Source organism: Neoarius graeffei, chromosome 16 (assembly GCF_027579695.1).
Source record: "Neoarius graeffei isolate fNeoGra1 chromosome 16, fNeoGra1.pri, whole genome shotgun sequence".
NCBI lineage: Eukaryota > Metazoa > Chordata > Actinopteri > Siluriformes > Ariidae > Neoarius > Neoarius graeffei.
In genome coordinates this window covers 41,970,192-41,987,601 of record NC_083584.1, presented here as the reverse complement: position 1 = coordinate 41,987,601, position 17,410 = coordinate 41,970,192, and the positions used below count along the sequence as shown (strand labels likewise).

General features: G+C 40.1%; 1 protein-coding gene across 2 annotated transcripts in view; it reads left to right on the top strand.

Moving 5' to 3' along the window:
- ext1b (exostosin glycosyltransferase 1b) overlaps positions 1-17,410 on the top strand; it is a 145,720-nt gene that overhangs the window by 109,896 nt on the left and 18,414 nt on the right. For both annotated transcript variants that reach the window (XM_060942976.1, XM_060942975.1), the window contains exons 3-6: positions 6,358-6,465; positions 7,025-7,144; positions 11,928-12,060; positions 15,013-15,131. In XM_060942976.1, the coding sequence (XP_060798959.1) occupies positions 6,358-6,465; positions 7,025-7,144; positions 11,928-12,060; positions 15,013-15,131 (480 nt within the window). The remainder of the gene's footprint in view (positions 1-6,357; positions 6,466-7,024; positions 7,145-11,927; positions 12,061-15,012; positions 15,132-17,410) is intronic.

Below are 17,410 nucleotides of genomic sequence, written 5' to 3'. Positions count from 1 at the left end.
CCCAGGTGTACAGGATGCCAAACCTGCACCCTGACCGCAACACCAAAGAGCCAGGCTCATTGGTCTGGCAGTCAGAGCACATACTCAAATGTAGTGACGGGTACTCCTTCACACTTGCACATGTTCGTTCCCACTCTCAACTGCTGTAGTGGGGCTGTTAAGCTCTTATTATCAGAAGAATTGTGCACAAAATGAAAAAAGCATGAAACTTTCAGAGTTTGTTCTTGAAGGCATAAGCTTTAATTTGAGACGTGGAGGCATTGTCAGTTTGACCTCTGGGGTCAGCTAGAGGTCATTGACCTCCATGATGGCACATTTCTATGCATGAAATTAGAAAAGGCTGTATTTTAACACCTAAATGTGATGTAAATATAAAATAAATGTGTTTTTCCATGTTACTGGGCATGAAAAAATCATATAATACTGATATTCCTCTTAGGGGTAACTTCAGGGGTCAGGTAGAGGTCATTGACCTTTGAAATTTGAAGTTTCTATGCATGACATTCTAGACGGGTGTATCTTAGGATCTAAATGTGATAGAAATGTGAAATTAATGTGTATTTCCTTGTTTCTGACCATGAGAAACCCATTTTTAATACTGGTATTACTCTTACAGGTCATCTCTGGGGTCAGCTAGAGGTCACTGACCTCCAGCATAATGCATATCTATGCACGAAATTAGAAACGGGTGTATCTTAGGTTCTAAATGTGATAGAAATGTAAACTAAATGTGTATTTCCATGTTTCTGGCCATGATAACCTAATTTCTAATACTGGTATCATTTTTATAAGTCATCTCTGAGGTCAGCTAGAGGTCACTGACCTCCACGATAATGCATTTCTAAGCATGAAATTAGAAACAATCTATCTTTGGATTAAAATGTGAAATACTGTAAATGTAAAGTAAATATATGATTCCATGTTTCTGGACATGACGCAACTCATTTCTGATGAGTAAAACATCTCCAGTGGTCACAAACTATGTCAGAAGCTGAACACAGTTGCCCCATTTCCATTGATAATTTCAAAGTGAGTAATGTTTTGGAGCATTTGCTCTCATTTGCACTAGAGTTGTTGAAGAATACAGTATATTGTAGTTTAATTTTCAGTCATTTTAATGTTGGACATTGATAGGGCAATTCTAAATTCACAGGAATAACTATATGTCAGTCTAGCAGAGGTAGAGATTCAACGGAATTTTCATGTTCATGTTTTGTGTGTAGCCCATTATTTTCCCGCGGTTCAGAGTGGGGCAAGGGGTGTGGTTTTCCAGTGTTCTGTTTTCAGTGTTTCTGTTTCAGTGTTCTGTTTTCCAGTGTTCTGTAGTTACAATTTGTAGGCCAACATTGTAATCCCCAAAGGTCAAGGCCCTTAGAATAAATGTAGATACTATAGTGATTTTAAAATGTTCTTTATGGAACCTGTTCAACTGTTTACACTGCATTTAGAGTTTTGATTGTAGTTCAAGTTTTTGATTAGTTAAAGTGTATAATTTCTGACAAGTTGAAGTATATTTCTGTCATGTTCATATTCATATGGAATTGTTTCTTGCAATCCAAAACACATGAGATTTTTATATAGATTTATCAAAATGTGGGATGTTTCCCAACCTTGCCTGTTCTCCATGATGTTGACCTCTCAGAATATCAGTATCAAAAATGGGTTTCTCATGTACAGAATCATAGACATACAAATTTAGTTTACATTTCTATCACATTTAGAACCTGAGGTACACCCGTTTCTAATTTTATGCATAGAAATGCATTATGCTGGAGGTCAGTGACCTCTAGCTGACCCCAGAGATGACCTGTAAGAGTAATATCAGTATCAAAAATGGGTTTCTCATGGTCAGAAACAAGGAAATACACATTAACTTCACATTTCTATCACATTTAGATCCTAAGATACACCCGTCTAGAATTTCATGCATAGAAACTTCAAATGTCAAAGGTCAATGACCTCTACCTGACCCCTGAAGTTACACCTAAGAGGAATATCAGTATTACATGTGATTTTTTCATGTCCAGGCACATGGAAAAACACATTTATTTTACATTTACATCACATTTAGATGTTAAGATACAGCCTTTTCTAAGTTCATGCATAGAAATGTGATATCATGGAGGTCAATGACTTCTAGCTGACCCCAGTGGTCAAACTGAGAATGCCTCCACGTCTCAAATTAAAGCTTATGCCTTCAAGAACAAACCCTGAAAGTTTCATGCTTTTTTTCATTTTGTGCACAATTGTTATGCTTAACAGGCCCACTACTGAGCCAGTCGAGAATACTCACTGTGTTGTTCCAGAAAAAAGGAAAGTGCCTGTGTTTTCACCACTCTATTTCAGTACATCAAACATATTAAACCTGTCATGTAGACGTCAGAAATTGTGAAGAGTGAAATGATTTTGGCTCATTCTGACACTAGTAGATAGCGATGCACTGTACGGATACATTTTATAATCAAGAATTTAATCCAGGTTTGTTTGGTTTGTGATCAAATTGGTGATATATACAGTGGTGCTTGAAAGTTTGTGAACCCTTTAGAATTTTCTATATTTCTGCATAAATATGACCTAAAACATCATCAGATTTTCACACAAGTCCTAAAAATAGATAAAGAGAACCCAGTTAAACAAATGAAACAAAAATATTATACTTGGCCATTTATTTATTGAGGAAAATTAACCAATATTACATATCTGTGAGTGGCAAAAATATGTGAACCTCTAGGATTAGCAGTTAATTTGAAGGTGAAATTCGAGTCAGGTGTTTTCAACCAATGGGATGACAATCAGGTGTGAGTGGGCACCCTGTTTTATTTAAAGAACAGGGATCTATCAAAGTCTGATCTTCACAACACATGTTGGTGGAAGTGTATCATGGCACGAACAAAGGAGATTTCTGAGGACCTCAGAAAAAGTGTTGTTGATGCTCATCAGGCTGGAAAAGGTTACAAAACCATCTCTAAAGAGTTTGGACTCCACCAATCCACAGTCAGACAGACTGTGTACAAATAAAGGAAATTCAAGACCATTGTTACCCTCCCCAGGAGTGGTCGACCAAGAAAGATCACTCCAAGAGCAAGGTGTGTAATAGTTGGTGAGGTCACAAAGGACCCTAGGATAACTTCTAAGCAACTGAAGGCCTCTCTCACATTGGTTAATGTTAATGAGTCCACTGACTCAGGAGAACACTGAACGACAATGGTGTGCATGGCAGGGTTGCAAGGAGAAAGCCACTGCTCTCCAAAAAGAACATTGCTGCTCGTCTGCAGTTTGCTAAAGATCACGTGGAGAAGCCAGAAGGCTATTGGAAAAATGTTTTGTGGACGGATGAGACCAAAATAGAAATTTTTGGTTTAAATTAGAAATGTTATGTTTGGAGAAAGGAAAACACTGCATTCCAGCATAAGAACCTTATCCCATCTGTGAAACATGGTGGTGGTAGTATCATGGTTTGGGCCTGTTTTGCTGCATCTGGGCCAGGACGGCTTGCCGTCATTGATGGAGCAATGAATTCTGAATTATACCAGCGAATTCTAAAGGAAAAATGTCAGGACATCTGTCCATGAACTGAATCTCAAGAGAAGGTGGGTCATGCAGCAAGACAACGACCCTAAGCACACAAGTCGTTCTACCAAATAATGGTTAAAGAAGAATAAAGTTAATGTTTTGGAATGGCCAAGTCAAAGTCCTGACCTTAATCCAATCGAAATGTTGTGGAAGGACATCAGTTCATGTGAGGAAACCCACCAGCATCCCAGAGTTGAAGCTGTTCTGTACGAAGGAATGGGCTAAAATTCCTCCAAGCTTGTGTGCAGGACTGATCAACAGTTACCAGAAACATTTAGTTGCAGTTATTGCTGCACAAGGGGGTCACACCAGATACTGAAAGCAAAGGTTCACATACTTTTGCCACTCACAAATATGTAATCTCATCTCATCATCTCTAGCCGCTTTATCCTTCTACAGGGTCGCAGGCAAGCTGGAGCCTATCCCAGCTGACTACGGGCAAAAGGCGGGGTACACCCTGGACAAGTCGCCAGGTCATCACAGGGCTGACACATAGACACAGACAACCATTCACACTCTCATTCACACCTACGGTCAATTTAGAGTCACCAGTTAACCTAACCTGCATGTCTTTGGACTGTGGGGGAAACCGGAGCACCCGGAGGAAACCCACGCGGACACGGGGAGAACATGCAAACTCCACACAGAAAGGCCCTCGCCGGCCCCGGGGCTCGAACCCAGGACCTTCTTGCTGTGAGGCGACAGCGCTAACCACTACACCACCGTGCCGCCCCAAATATGTAATATTGGTTCATTTTCCTCAGTAAATAAATGGCCAAGTATAATATTTTGGTCTCATTTGTTTAACTGGGCTCTCTTTATCTACTTTTAGGACTTGTGTGAAAATCTGATGATGTTTTAGGTCATATTTATGCAGAAATATAGACAATTCTAACAGGTTCACAAACTTTCAAGCACCACTATATATATATATATATATATATATATATATATATATATATATATAATACGTACGTTCAGTAGTTAGATTTTGTTGTCTTGCACTAGTCTGGCGCTACCACTGATGATAACGAAATATAGCCACACAACCAGTGTAGAGAAAACTTCTGCCAGTGTGACCACGAGGTTCGTGCAGTGGTCTTCAATAAGATTAATAACTACAGTATACACAGCACAAAGGCATCATCGTAGACAATAATTGTTCAGACAACAGCGAAGGTGTTTTTATTGCTTTTAGCTATTTATTACTAATATTTGGGGTCTTACATTTGTTAGCATTACCACGAGCACTTTAGCTGCCTGGCTGCTTAATTTGCACATCACTGATCCATCCCCCTGCCCCCCCAACAACAAAAAAAAATCACTATTAAAATAATTTGAGGTCCATGAGAAATAACGCTCTCTCATGCTGCCTTTCCACCAATGTGAACCCGGTGCTTGTTCTGGGCTGGTGGTAGTGTGGTTCAGAGCTGGTTCAATCTGCGGACCTGTTCATTTTTCCACTGGTTAGAAAGCCACCGTAGAGCCATATTATTATGTCACTGTATATGTCTCCACTTTCCCAGCCGCCAGCCTCACTGCTAGTGCCGCTAGCGCCAAGCACAACAACAGTAATGACGGACTACATTGTCTCTTCTTCGGATTAGTCAGACCAAATACTACACTAACTCTGCTTTTTTTTTTTTAAATGGCAGTCACAGAGTTTTAGCTGGTCTTGTCGGTCACGATAATCCCACCCCCAGCCCCTGATGTAAGCGGTTCTTGGTTCTAGACCAGCAAAGAGTTGGCGCTGCTCTAGAACCAGTTTTCCTGGCTGAGAGCTGGTTCTTTGGCTGTTGAAACTCAAAGAACTGATTGGAAATTCAGGGTTCTCCAGAAAATCTGTAGTAGCCGACTAAAAAAATGTAATAGATGGATATAGAATTTGCGACAGCAAAGCTGCTGGCACACTAATGTTAGAGGGGTCTGAGGGCATCCCCCCACCAAAGAAAATTTTGAAATTTACATGCCTTCTGGTGCATTCTCAGCTAATAAATGATTCACCATTTCCCTGTAAAATACTTGCAAAATCTGTATGAAATTTCCTTTCAGGTGTATGTGTGCTTGGCTTTCTCAGTTACCCTCTGTAGTATGCTGCCTGGCTCTGTAACATAACTACATACGCTACGGTGTGGTCACGTGGTCCGGGTCAGCTGATCAGAGTGTGAGAATCAATCAACAAATATGGCGTCGCTTCTGGTCATGCTAGACCCAAATCAAAGACAATTTCGTGATGAACTAATTGGATTTGCAGCAAATTATGGGCAGCGGAGATGATATCAATCATTTGAACATTGAAAGGCACGTTTTTATTTTATTCTGGGATTGAGTAGCTGGCGCAGACTATCTGTGTAGGCAGAGAAAACTGCCAGTCGCCGGTGCTTGATTAGGCACCAGGTCTGAACTGCCTTGTTGGGAAAAAGGTATCAGCACCCTTATATCAACACCCTAATATCACCGGTTCTGGGTTCCATCTGGAACTGAACTGAATTTCCCCTTTTGCTTTGGAAAAATGGTTTCAGATCAGTTCCCAGCACTTTGTCAGGGTTGAAAGGGCTACCAGTAGCATACACAGTGTCTTGTCTAATCTCATCTCAAGACCTGTTAGACCGGAGTTCATTTGATCGCTGCTGTTTAATCAGTGCCCTTTAATGTTGCGTTCCTGTTCATTATATTACATGCAGCCACTGGCTGATTTGTATAGCTGTCTAATGAAGGTGCACTATGGATGACACATTGCTGTGACCTTCCTCTGTGTGTGTGTGTATGTGTGTGTATATGCAGGCAGCCTGTGTGCCCGTCATGCTCAGTAATGGTTGGGAGCTTCCCTTCTCTGAGGTCATCAACTGGAACACAGGCGCTGTGATCGGAGACGAGAGGCTCCTGCTGCAGGTCAGAAATCTGTCTCTCTTGTTTTTGTATCTCACTGTCTTCCTTTCCTCTCTCCATAATTGCCGGGTTGTTTTTTTTTTTAATAAACACTTTTTGACCTTACAGTCCTCCTCTGGTGTGTGTGTGTGTAACCATACTTCTCTCTATCATTTGCATGTGGGAGTGGAGGTTGTTGGCCTTATAGCACTACCTTCTTCCTGCTGCTTCTCGCTGTTTTTTTCCTTGAAGTTTAGCACTGATCACTGAGAATACTGTAGCAGTGTGTCTCCCTGGAGGCTAAACACTCATGCTGATGTTTCTGAGTTGAACTCCTAGTCTGTAGGAGGTGATTTTAGAGTTTATTAATGCCAGTCAATCTCCCTGTACCGTATCATTAATTCACCCTTCTTATGTAGCATTTACCTCAATATCAAGAAGTGCGTAAGCATTAACCCTATCTTTCCTCTATTCCTCCCCTTTGTATTCTTGCCAAAGCCATGGTGATTGAATCTCCTCTCCTTTTCTCTTTTCTCCCTTTCCTTTTTTTTTTTTAAATTCACCTCTTCTGCTCGTCCTCCAGATCCCCTCCACAGTGCGCTCCATCCATCAGGATAAGATCTTGGCTCTAAGGCAGCAGACTCAGTTCCTGTGGGAGGCCTACTTCTCATCAGTGGAGAAGATTGTACTTACCACCCTCGAAGTGAGTGATGTCTGCTCTGCCTGCCTTTTCCTCTATTACAGTTAGCAACAATCCCATGCAAAAAAAAAAGATACCACACCTCCACTGCAAGAAGCCACTTCAACAGTGTGTGAATCACTCGTGATTGCAGACTATCTGATGAACATCACTGCAACCAGCCTGAACGACTGCTGCTTCACATCTGTATATGAATGATTGATCAGTGAAACAAGTTTTGTGTCGATCCCACAAGTAATGAGACACGCTGAGCCCTCACTCTAGAGCCACTCTAGAGCCATGTCTAAATTCAGTACGGTATAGTGCACTATTTTAGGAGTCCACTATTTTGTTGTCAATTCTCATTGGACTATCATGTTCTCTGGATTTTTTTCCCCATTATATTATTACCCATAGTGCATCAGTACATCAAATGTACACTACTCCCAATCAGCAGTGCCATAATATGGCCTGATTTCTTTCATCCTTCTTTCATCGATTAGCTAAGCTCATGTAAAAAAAAAATCTTAGTTAAAAAAAAAAATCTTAATTAAAAAAAGTATTAATGATCACTAAATTTGATAGCATATGGCTGCTTGTGTATTTAAAGGTGATATACCCCTTTTCCACTAGTATATACAGTTCCCTGAGGTCTTAATAAAATATCTGTGACATGCTTTCCCCAGCCCTGTGATGACCTGGCGACTTGTCCAGGGTGTACCCCGCCTTTCGCCCGTAGTCAGCTGGGATAGGCTCCAGCTTGCCTGCGACCCTGTAGAACAGGATAAAGCAGCTACAGATAATGAGATGAGATGCTTTCCCCAAAATACCACAAGGATAAAACACAACAGCTCTCTTCACACCCTGTCTAAACAGCCCTATTCAAAATAACTGATTTGTGTGCCTGTTGCTTTAAATGTTAATGAGCCACTGTTCACTCCACCCCCCTCTTCTGCTGGCCAATCAGATAGCACTTTCCTCATGAATATTTTTTCACAAAAGCAGTTCTCAAGCCGGTGGCACGGTGGTGTAGTGGTTAGCACTGTCGCCTCACAGCAAGAAGGTCCGGGTTCGAGCCCCGTGGCCGGCAAAGGCCTTTCTGTGTGCGTGCGTGGGTTTCCTCCGGGTGCTCCGGTTTCCCTCACAGTCCAAAGACATGCAGGCTAGGTTAACTGGTGACTCTAAATTGACTGTAGGTGTGAATGGTTGTCTGTGTCTATGTGTCAGCCCTGTGATGACCTGGCGACTTGTCCAGGGTGTACCCCGCCTTTCGCCCGTAGTCAGCTGGGATAGGCTCCAGCTTGCCTGCGACCCTGTAGGACAGGATAAAGCGGCTACAGATAATGAGATGAGTTCTCAAGCCATGAGTGGAGATAATTGGATGAGAGGGGTGGGATTATTCTAATGAGCTCCACTTGTGACATAGAAAGTGGAGCCAAATCTGAACAGCTTGTTAAAGCACATGTTTTCTGAAACAGGCAGAACAAGAGAAACTGACTGGGTGCCTTATTTCAGAGTTTGTGAGTTGGTAGGATCCAGATACCCAACTGTATGTGCACAAGCACTGAAAAAGTGAGTTTGTTTAAAACCTCCACCAACTTTGTTGGGAGGTTATGTTTTCACCTCTTGTTTGTTTTTGTTTGTTTGTCTGTTCCCAATGTAACTCCACAAAGTAGTGAACGGATTTGGATGAAATTTGGTGTACAGCTTTAATATCACCTGCGGTTCAAGTGATTTGATTTTGATTTTGATATTGGCTTGATGGAGGTATGGACTCTACGGAATGCGCTTCTAATTTTATAATGCTCCCCTTAATACATAAAAACACATTTGACCTTTGTGTAATCTCAGTTTTCACTTGGTATATTTGAAGACACTGGTTTCATACTGTGTGCTTCCAGCCATCTTTAAAGAGTATTACTTGTCACACTTTCAGCTAATTTCTATAAGCATGCTAGTGTCTTCTCTTTGTTGGATTAAATGATGAAGATCCCCAAATGATAGACCTGCGATTAAAGAAAATGACTAAGTTTTTGCAGTAACATTCTTGAAAGTGACCTTGAAGTAATAAGGATATTTTTTTCTGCCCATTAGCGTGGTTTGTTTTTACGTTTCGCTATTGCCACTATCGTAGCTTTGGCGCTTTCCCATGAGTTTTGCGTAATCCTATGCTGTCCTCCTATCGGTAGTTTTGATATAAGCGTCACAACAGCACTCATCAAAAATTTCACATTTCCATAAATTTGTCACTGTCTTTGGTCGCACTGCCACTAAATCAGTTGGTGGTGAGCATGTTATATTATGCATTCTAAGACTGCCAATCTCAGTTCTTTTACAGTGCACAGTTTTTGTCAGAGATCACCAAATCAGGTCAAAATCATACTGTTTATCTCATCTCATCTCCTCTAGCCGCTTTATCCTGTTCTACAGAGTCGCAGGCAAGCTGGAGCCTATCCCAGCTGACTACGGGCAAAAGGCGGGGTACACCCTGGACAAGTCGCCAGGTCATCACAGGGCTGACACATAGACAACCATTCACATTCACACCTACGGTCAACTTAGAGTCACCAGTTAACCTAACCTGCATGTCTTTGGACTGTGGGGGAAACCGGAGCACCCGGAGGAAACCCACGCGGACACGGGGAGAACATGCAAACTCCGCACAGAAAGGCCCTCGCCGGCCACGGGGCTTGAACCCGGACCTTCTTGCTGTGAGGCAACAGCGCTAACCACTACACCACCGTGCCGCCCCATACAGTTTATCTTAATATATTTTTGTGTTGATACTACTATCATAGTTAACCTTGTTCCAACTGTTTATGCATTTTTTTTTTAAAATAAAAGTTAAATCCTTGCTGTTCAGTCTTACTGATGTGCTTATATAGTGTACAAGACCAGTCTATACAGTAAATAGTGAACAGTGAGTCAGGGTTTGAGTTCTTCATATAGTTTGATGATAAACCAGTAATGGGCTGTTGATCTGCCCAAGTCTTCGGACTTCAGAAAAACGCACGCGCAGAATCTGCTCACTGAAATTAGCTCAAGTCCTCAGAAAATTCATGCCATGCCTAAAAGTAATTGATGTCTAAACTATTAGCCTTCTGCGATAAAAGGGAAACAAACGATGCTGTTAACTGTCATATCGCACAGCATGCCGTCTCTTTGGTAAGATCAATTCGGTGTAACTTCCAGGTTAACTAGAAATGTAATTGCTTCCAAACTGCAAACTGATCTCTTAAGGCAGCCGACCTTAATCACGCTACTCTCGTACGGTTATCATCATGATGCCTGATGATGCACAGGATATTATCATTAGCAAAACAATACTACATAGAATTGGTCTGATAGACTCCAGGGTATGAGAGTTAATGGAGTCCGACAAGGCTTTCTACTCAGATCGCTGTATATATTATAATAATATTGACATTCCCACTTACTGAGCCACCGATTTGATCCTAAATGGAGCAAAAACATACAATATGCTTTTCCTTATGTACAGTTGCGATTATGTAAGGAATCAATTTTTCATTTTGAGCACTGAGAAAATAGTTAAGAATGACATGAGACACTGAAATAAACAATTGCACATGCATTTGATTATCACATTAATGACTTCATCATCATATCCACTTCAGTGTGGTTTTTATGTTTGTACAGCTAAAATGTGGAGATTGAGGCACCATTTTAATAACTGAATGTTCTGAAGTTTGAGAAAAGACTGCTTTAGTTTATACTGTTGGAATAGTATCAAAGGCCTTTCTTTTTCCTGCTCTGAGAAGTCAGATAAGAAACACTTACTCTCACTTTTCAAACTCCTGCGTAATTGCATTTCCATACGTGGGTGCTCTGGGTGCTCGGTTTACAGACTATGTTTAATCAATGTTTTATCTTCCCACACAATTATAACAGTATAACTAATCATAACGGTTCCAGATTAAGCAAGGACAGGGCCATTGTTAACTTCACAGGCATGCTGGCGCAGTAATAACTGCAGGTATCCGAGCACTTGTTTTTATTTATCATGCTCCAGTCAGACTATTGTAACTGTTCCGTCTGGAAATTGAATCGTCAATCACATTCCTTCAGGTCCAGACAGACCTGTAGGCATCTGCGTTCTAGCCAAGAAAGAGAAACAGCCTTTCAGTCCTTCCTGTGATCCCACATTTAAGATGACAAGTGCTCTTATTGCGAGGGCAAAAGGAGGGAGAGTTAATCTTTTCAGTTGAGTCAAATGGTTATTGACTGCCCTTGGGGAGAAGGGGGTGGAGAAAATGGGATGGGAAACACTGAAATGAGCTTTTGCCACTCGTTGCTACCTCAGAAGAAATTTTATGCCCCCTTTTTTTTTTTTGTCAGTTGTGTTACAAAGTGCCTGAGGCATAGCATTCAGAATTGGCTACAAGAGCGCTATTGCTGAGTCGTCCAGCCTCCTATCAGCTGCAATTCCAGGGTTGCCAGCAATTATGCTGTCACCCTGCCAGGCTGTCAACACACCGAAGGGCATGATATAAACTGCAGAAAACTATTGCTTCAATCGGTGTCTCTTGAAAAGGGCTATTGGTTCTTCAAGGCCACAGAAGCTATCTCCGAGTCCAGAGCAACTTAGACTCTTTTGCCTCTAGAACCAAGACTTGGGATGCTTATAAGTATATACTTATACACAGACTGCTTATGTATCTATTCTGCATATTCAGTCTCAGTGTAGTGACAGTGTGAATGCTTTGTGTGTGTGTGTGTGTGTGTGTGTGTGTGTGTGTGTGTGTGTGTGTGTGTGTGTGTGTGTGTGTGTGTGTGTGTGAACGTGCAGATCATTCAGGACCGGGTTCTTCAGCACACAGCACGCAGTACGGTGATGTGGAACACTCATCCAGGAGGTCTATTCACCCTGCCCCAGTATTCCTCCTATCTAGGCGACTTCCCTTTCCACTATGCTGGCCTTGGTAAGTGTGACTGTGCGTGTGTTTTCGATCACAAACCAGTTTTTAATGCTGGTGTGTAAATGGACAACTCCTAATATATATATATATATATATATATATATATAGGGGCAATTCCATGTAAATATCAACCTCACCATGCAAAAATAAAGCAGCATGTAATACATCAAAACCACTCCCAGAGATATCACCTAGGCCTGTATTTTACAGATGTGAATAAGTTGAACCAATTTGTAACCAACCTAATATGTCACTGTCAGTCTTTCTTTCTTATAATGTAAAACCCAAGCTAAAATCAACTTTGATCATGTACAATTCTATATTATTGCCACAAGCCACAGAAATGTATGCTAAAATCCACAAAACAGCAAAACAATAGCCATCCTAAATATTATTTAAGAATTTTGATAGTTTTAGCTGATATTTAGAGATTTTTTCAAAGGGTTATGGTGGTTAAATTGCTGATTTTCTAAACATATGCCATGTCTATTTCAGACGCGTCACATCCATAACGGAATTTCGTCACATCCATAACGCTGACTTTTCCTTCCGAAACTCTGCATGAAATACAAAATATTTTAAACAAAGATTTTTTAATATTCACCTTGGACCCCTCTATCAAATGGATATCTCCATTTCGACATTAGGTTTACAATTTCACAGAGTTTGATAAAAATGTACAGTCACCCAAGAAAAGTGATACTTTTTCTGTCACATCCATAACGCATCTTTTATTGGCATTTTCTGGCATGCCCCAGATGTACTATGGGAATTGTTCTTGTTCTATCACTTCTCCAGTATGGTACAGCCTTAAAATATGCAACACCTGTTTAAATACTGGGAGACAATAAAACATGCACTGGGTCATTTGTTGCCATTTTGAGTTCAAGTGTCACGTCCATAACGCTGGAATTGCTCATATATATATATATATATATATATATATATATATATAATATCCACATTCACTGGATATGAGAAATCACGCGGTCTGATTGGCTACTCTACTACTAGGCTATCAGCTCATATACTGTGAATAGAGAAAAACAAAATGGCGGAGTACATCAAGTGAGATATATCACTTGATCAAGTATTTAAAAGAAACAGAAATGGCTAAAAGGATATGGTCCCCCCCCAAAATCTCCTGTTCCACATTCCAGTCCAGTCGGTGGCAGTAATGTACCTTTAAGTTGGTTTGGCAACCACCAAAAAAAAAACCCTAAAGAAGAAAATGGTGGAGCATGTTGCTGAACCAACTGAGGACAAAATAAAAACTCTACTTGAAAACAAAACCCCAAAAAGTACAAAAAAAGCAATAAAATATGAAATAAAAATATTTGATGCAAGAACATATCTTTTTTTTCAAGAATTATTATTATTATTATTATTATTATTATTATCCATTTTTCAAAAATTGCTACTGTCATTTTGCTGCTTTGTTTACATTCGAAGCGGAAATTATTTTATCTGACATTTTGTGTAAAGTTTTTATTTATCAAATTTGCAAAAAATAAAAATACTCTGTTTCTCAAAATCCAGTGAATGTGGATAGAATAAAACTGTTATTCCACTCAATCTCGTCGTACAAGGCTTATAGCCAACTCAGTGCTATGCACCTCATCGGCTATCAGCTCATGTATGACTTGATTTCGTGGAATAACTGTTTTTTATACATACATATACACGCAGGTGATTTATAGAAAATCGCGTGCTGATTGGTTAAGAAATTCAGACTAATTCTTCGTAATCACCTTGGTAAAATGGCGGCCAATCGCTGTCATCGTAAGTGAGGAAGAATTACAAATTATAAAAGAAAATGCTGTTCCTAAAAACACTAAAGGTGCTACAAAGTTTGGTCTAAAACTATTCAAAGGTAAGGTGGAATTGTGATTTATTTTGTCTATTACAAAACAAAGTATTTTATGTGACTGGGTGTAGATAAGTGACAAATCTGTGCTGTGCTTTTATTGCATTTGCATGCTGCTTTTGAAGTTTGAAATACATTATTTTTATATACTTTTATTTTTTTAAATAATCACCTGTGTATTTATATTAGCTAAAATGTAAGTAATGAATAAAATCATGGTTTTTATGCTATATTTCAGCAGGTTTGGTAATTGTTGTACAAATATCTGAGAATATCAGCCTGCAAATCAAGACTCAGTTACTGAATTTGTCATTTGAATCTATAAATAATGGTACCTTCGTTTCATTAACTAGCCTGCTAAATATTCGGGCTGTGTCGAGAACATGGGAGAGTTTTCAACTTTCATGACAAATTTATGAATACATGAACTACATGAAAATCTCTTTAATTTATGTATATGTAGTGTAGTCAGTAGTGTGCCGATTTTGTGACGTCGTATCACATATCGCTTCATGAAACTTATGCTGTGTTTCGAATATCATTTTCAAGCTTAGTCTCTTTTTCTTGGCGTCTTTAATCATCTAACACTTACTCTGAGCCTTGTTACTTTTAGACTTTGTGTTTCTGAAGACTCTTAATTGGCAGTAAGGCTGAGGCGCTGGCATTATTCCATTTCCAGATTGAGAACAGTAGCTAAGTGATGGCCTGTTGTACGCTGAGATAGATCATTAAATTGCCCAGTGTAATTGGATGATCGAATCCGTATGCGCAAGCTGGAGTCATGCATCACTGCTGTTGCTAATGCAGTCATGAAGCTGCCCACGCATGGCTTTATCTCAATTTGTGATATTTGTCAGTGTGATCAATAAAGAGCTGCGGATGGATAAGAGTCCTTCAGTACACATGAAATATCATTTCTTTCTACAAAGTAAATTAAAATGTAGTAGCTCTAAAATGGACCATATTACTAATATCACATATTACAAATAAATGTTAAAGATGCACATACTGTAAATCAAGCTGTACTTTCCAAACAGGAATTTAGGGAATGTATTAACCCATTGTCTGTCTCCCCCCTCATCCCTCAGGGATCAAAGCATACCCCAAGTTCACCGCAGTCATCCATGCTGTCACCCCGCTGGTGTCTCAGTCTCAGCCCATTCTCAAGCTCCTGACAGCCGTGGCCAAGTCCCAGTACTGTGCTCAGGTACAAGCAACCAGCTCACATTGCAGAAGGAAGTGATTTTGGACACTGATACGGAAAGGATGTAGTTTGAATTGTGTAAAATGTTTTGCAACATGGTTTGTGTTAAGGGCTCAGGCCTACGATATACACCAATCAAGCCATAACATTATGACCACTGTCAGATGAGGTGAATAATATTGATTCTCATTACAGTGGCACTTGTCAAGGGGTGGGATATATTAGGTAGAAAGAGAACAGTCAGCTCTTGAAGTTGATGTGTTGGAAGCAGGAAAAATGGGCAAGTGTAAGGATCTGAGCAACTTTGATAAGAGCCAAATTGTGATGGCGAGATGACTGGGTCTGAGCATCTCCAAAATGGTGCATCTTGTGGGTGTTCCAGGTATGCAGGGGTTAGTATCTGCCAAAAGTGGTCCAAGGAAGGACAACCGGTGAATCAGTGACAGGGTCATGGGTGTTGAAGCCTAGCATGAAAGCTAGCCCATACGGTCCAATCCCACAGAAGACCTACTGTAGCACAAACTGCTTGTAAGTGCAATTAGTTTAAGTGAGTGATCAATCTCATTAAATCTGAAGGTTAATAATTAAAATTGAATCAGTCTCATTTGAATCATACCATTGAATCAGTCTCATTGAATCGTCTCATTGAATCGTTTTCATTGAATCAGTCTCATCATTAAATCACTCATGGAATCAGTCTCATTGGATCAGTCTCATTAATTAATACCATTAATTTTGGTGCTTAATAATAAATTACCAAACAGCTAAATTATGGTATATTCCAAATTATTATGATCACTTACCATATTACACAACCTATATGCACCTTTGAATTCTTTTGAGATTGTGACTTCATAAATATCGGAACACAAATAAACACACAGTTTCAACAATAAGTGAATTTATTGTAACAAAGATAAAAATGAATAATGTCAGTTGAAATATATACAAACAGTGAGATACCGGTATGTGTCTGTGTGTGTGAGATGTGTGTGTGTTGTGGGGAAGACAAAAGATTAGCTTTGTGTGCTAATTAAGATGTGTTTGTGTGTGTGGGGCCTGGTGACCACGTGTTTCTAAGTACAGCAAGAGAGTTAGCTTTGGTTGCTAAATGAGATGTACTGGCCACGTGTTGAGCCACAGGTTAGCCTTGTGTCATTAGCTAAGACAAAGGAATGCTAGCTAAGATGTGTTTTTGTGTGTGAGGCCTGGTGAGCTAGCTTTGGTTGCTAATTAGACAAAAGAATTAGCCGTATGTGGCTAGCTAAGGGGGGGGGGTGTCACCACGTGGGGTTTGAGAACAAAGGATTTAGCTCTGGTTGCTAGCTAAGATGTGTTGGCCACGTGTGGAGACACAGATTAGCCTTGTGTCGCTAGCTAAGACAAAGGAATGCTAGCTAAGGTGTGTTTGTGTGTGAAAGGCCTGGTGACCACGTGTTTCTAAGTAAAACAAGAGAGTTAGCTTTAGTTGCTAACTGAGGTGTGTTTGACCACGTGGTAAGGCCTAACAGTCCTTTGGAGACAATACAGTTATCTCTGGATGCTAATAAGATAGAAGAATTAGCCGTAGCAGCTAATCCACTAGCTTTATAACATTACCAAATTCACTGAAATCTTGATGAGGTCCAGATATGTGTAAATAATGAAATTAAAGTGTTAGAAAGAAAGAGAGAGCATGCAAAACCTATTAAACAATTGAGAGATTAAAACAAAATAGAACATTCATCAATTCAACATGCTGCGTGTTTACAGTGTACACATTTAAACCGTTCCTGAATTTAAATTCACACTTCATAAAAGCTAATTCCTAAGACTAGGTTTTTGCCCAAAATGCCAAGTCTTACTTCAGTATCTCGACTTTTTTTTGTAGAAAGCAGAGAATTCTTGGAGAGGCTGAGTTTCAGAGGAGTCTGTGGAGACTTCTGTAGGAAACGGAGAATTCTTGGTCCGACGCTTCGTAGCTCGTGGGAAGAAAACTCTGATTAAACAATGTGCACAGCTTTCAGTTAGAAGGGATCCAGCCACTTCTTACTTTAAATTAACTACTTTGGGCTGCAGTCTTGTACGTACTTATAAGGAACAAATGGAAACCGGTTGTAGCTCAAGTTGAGTTTAAAATCGCGCGATTCTAGGATCAACCGTGGCCAAAGGTGAAAGAAAAGCGCGAAACTCTGATTCTTGAGGAGAAGAAAAGACGTCTTTATCAGCAGAGCAAATCTGTTTGTGTCCAGACGGCTTGAGATCCAGACGAGAGAGAGGAGGAAGCGGAAACGTGTTCCGTT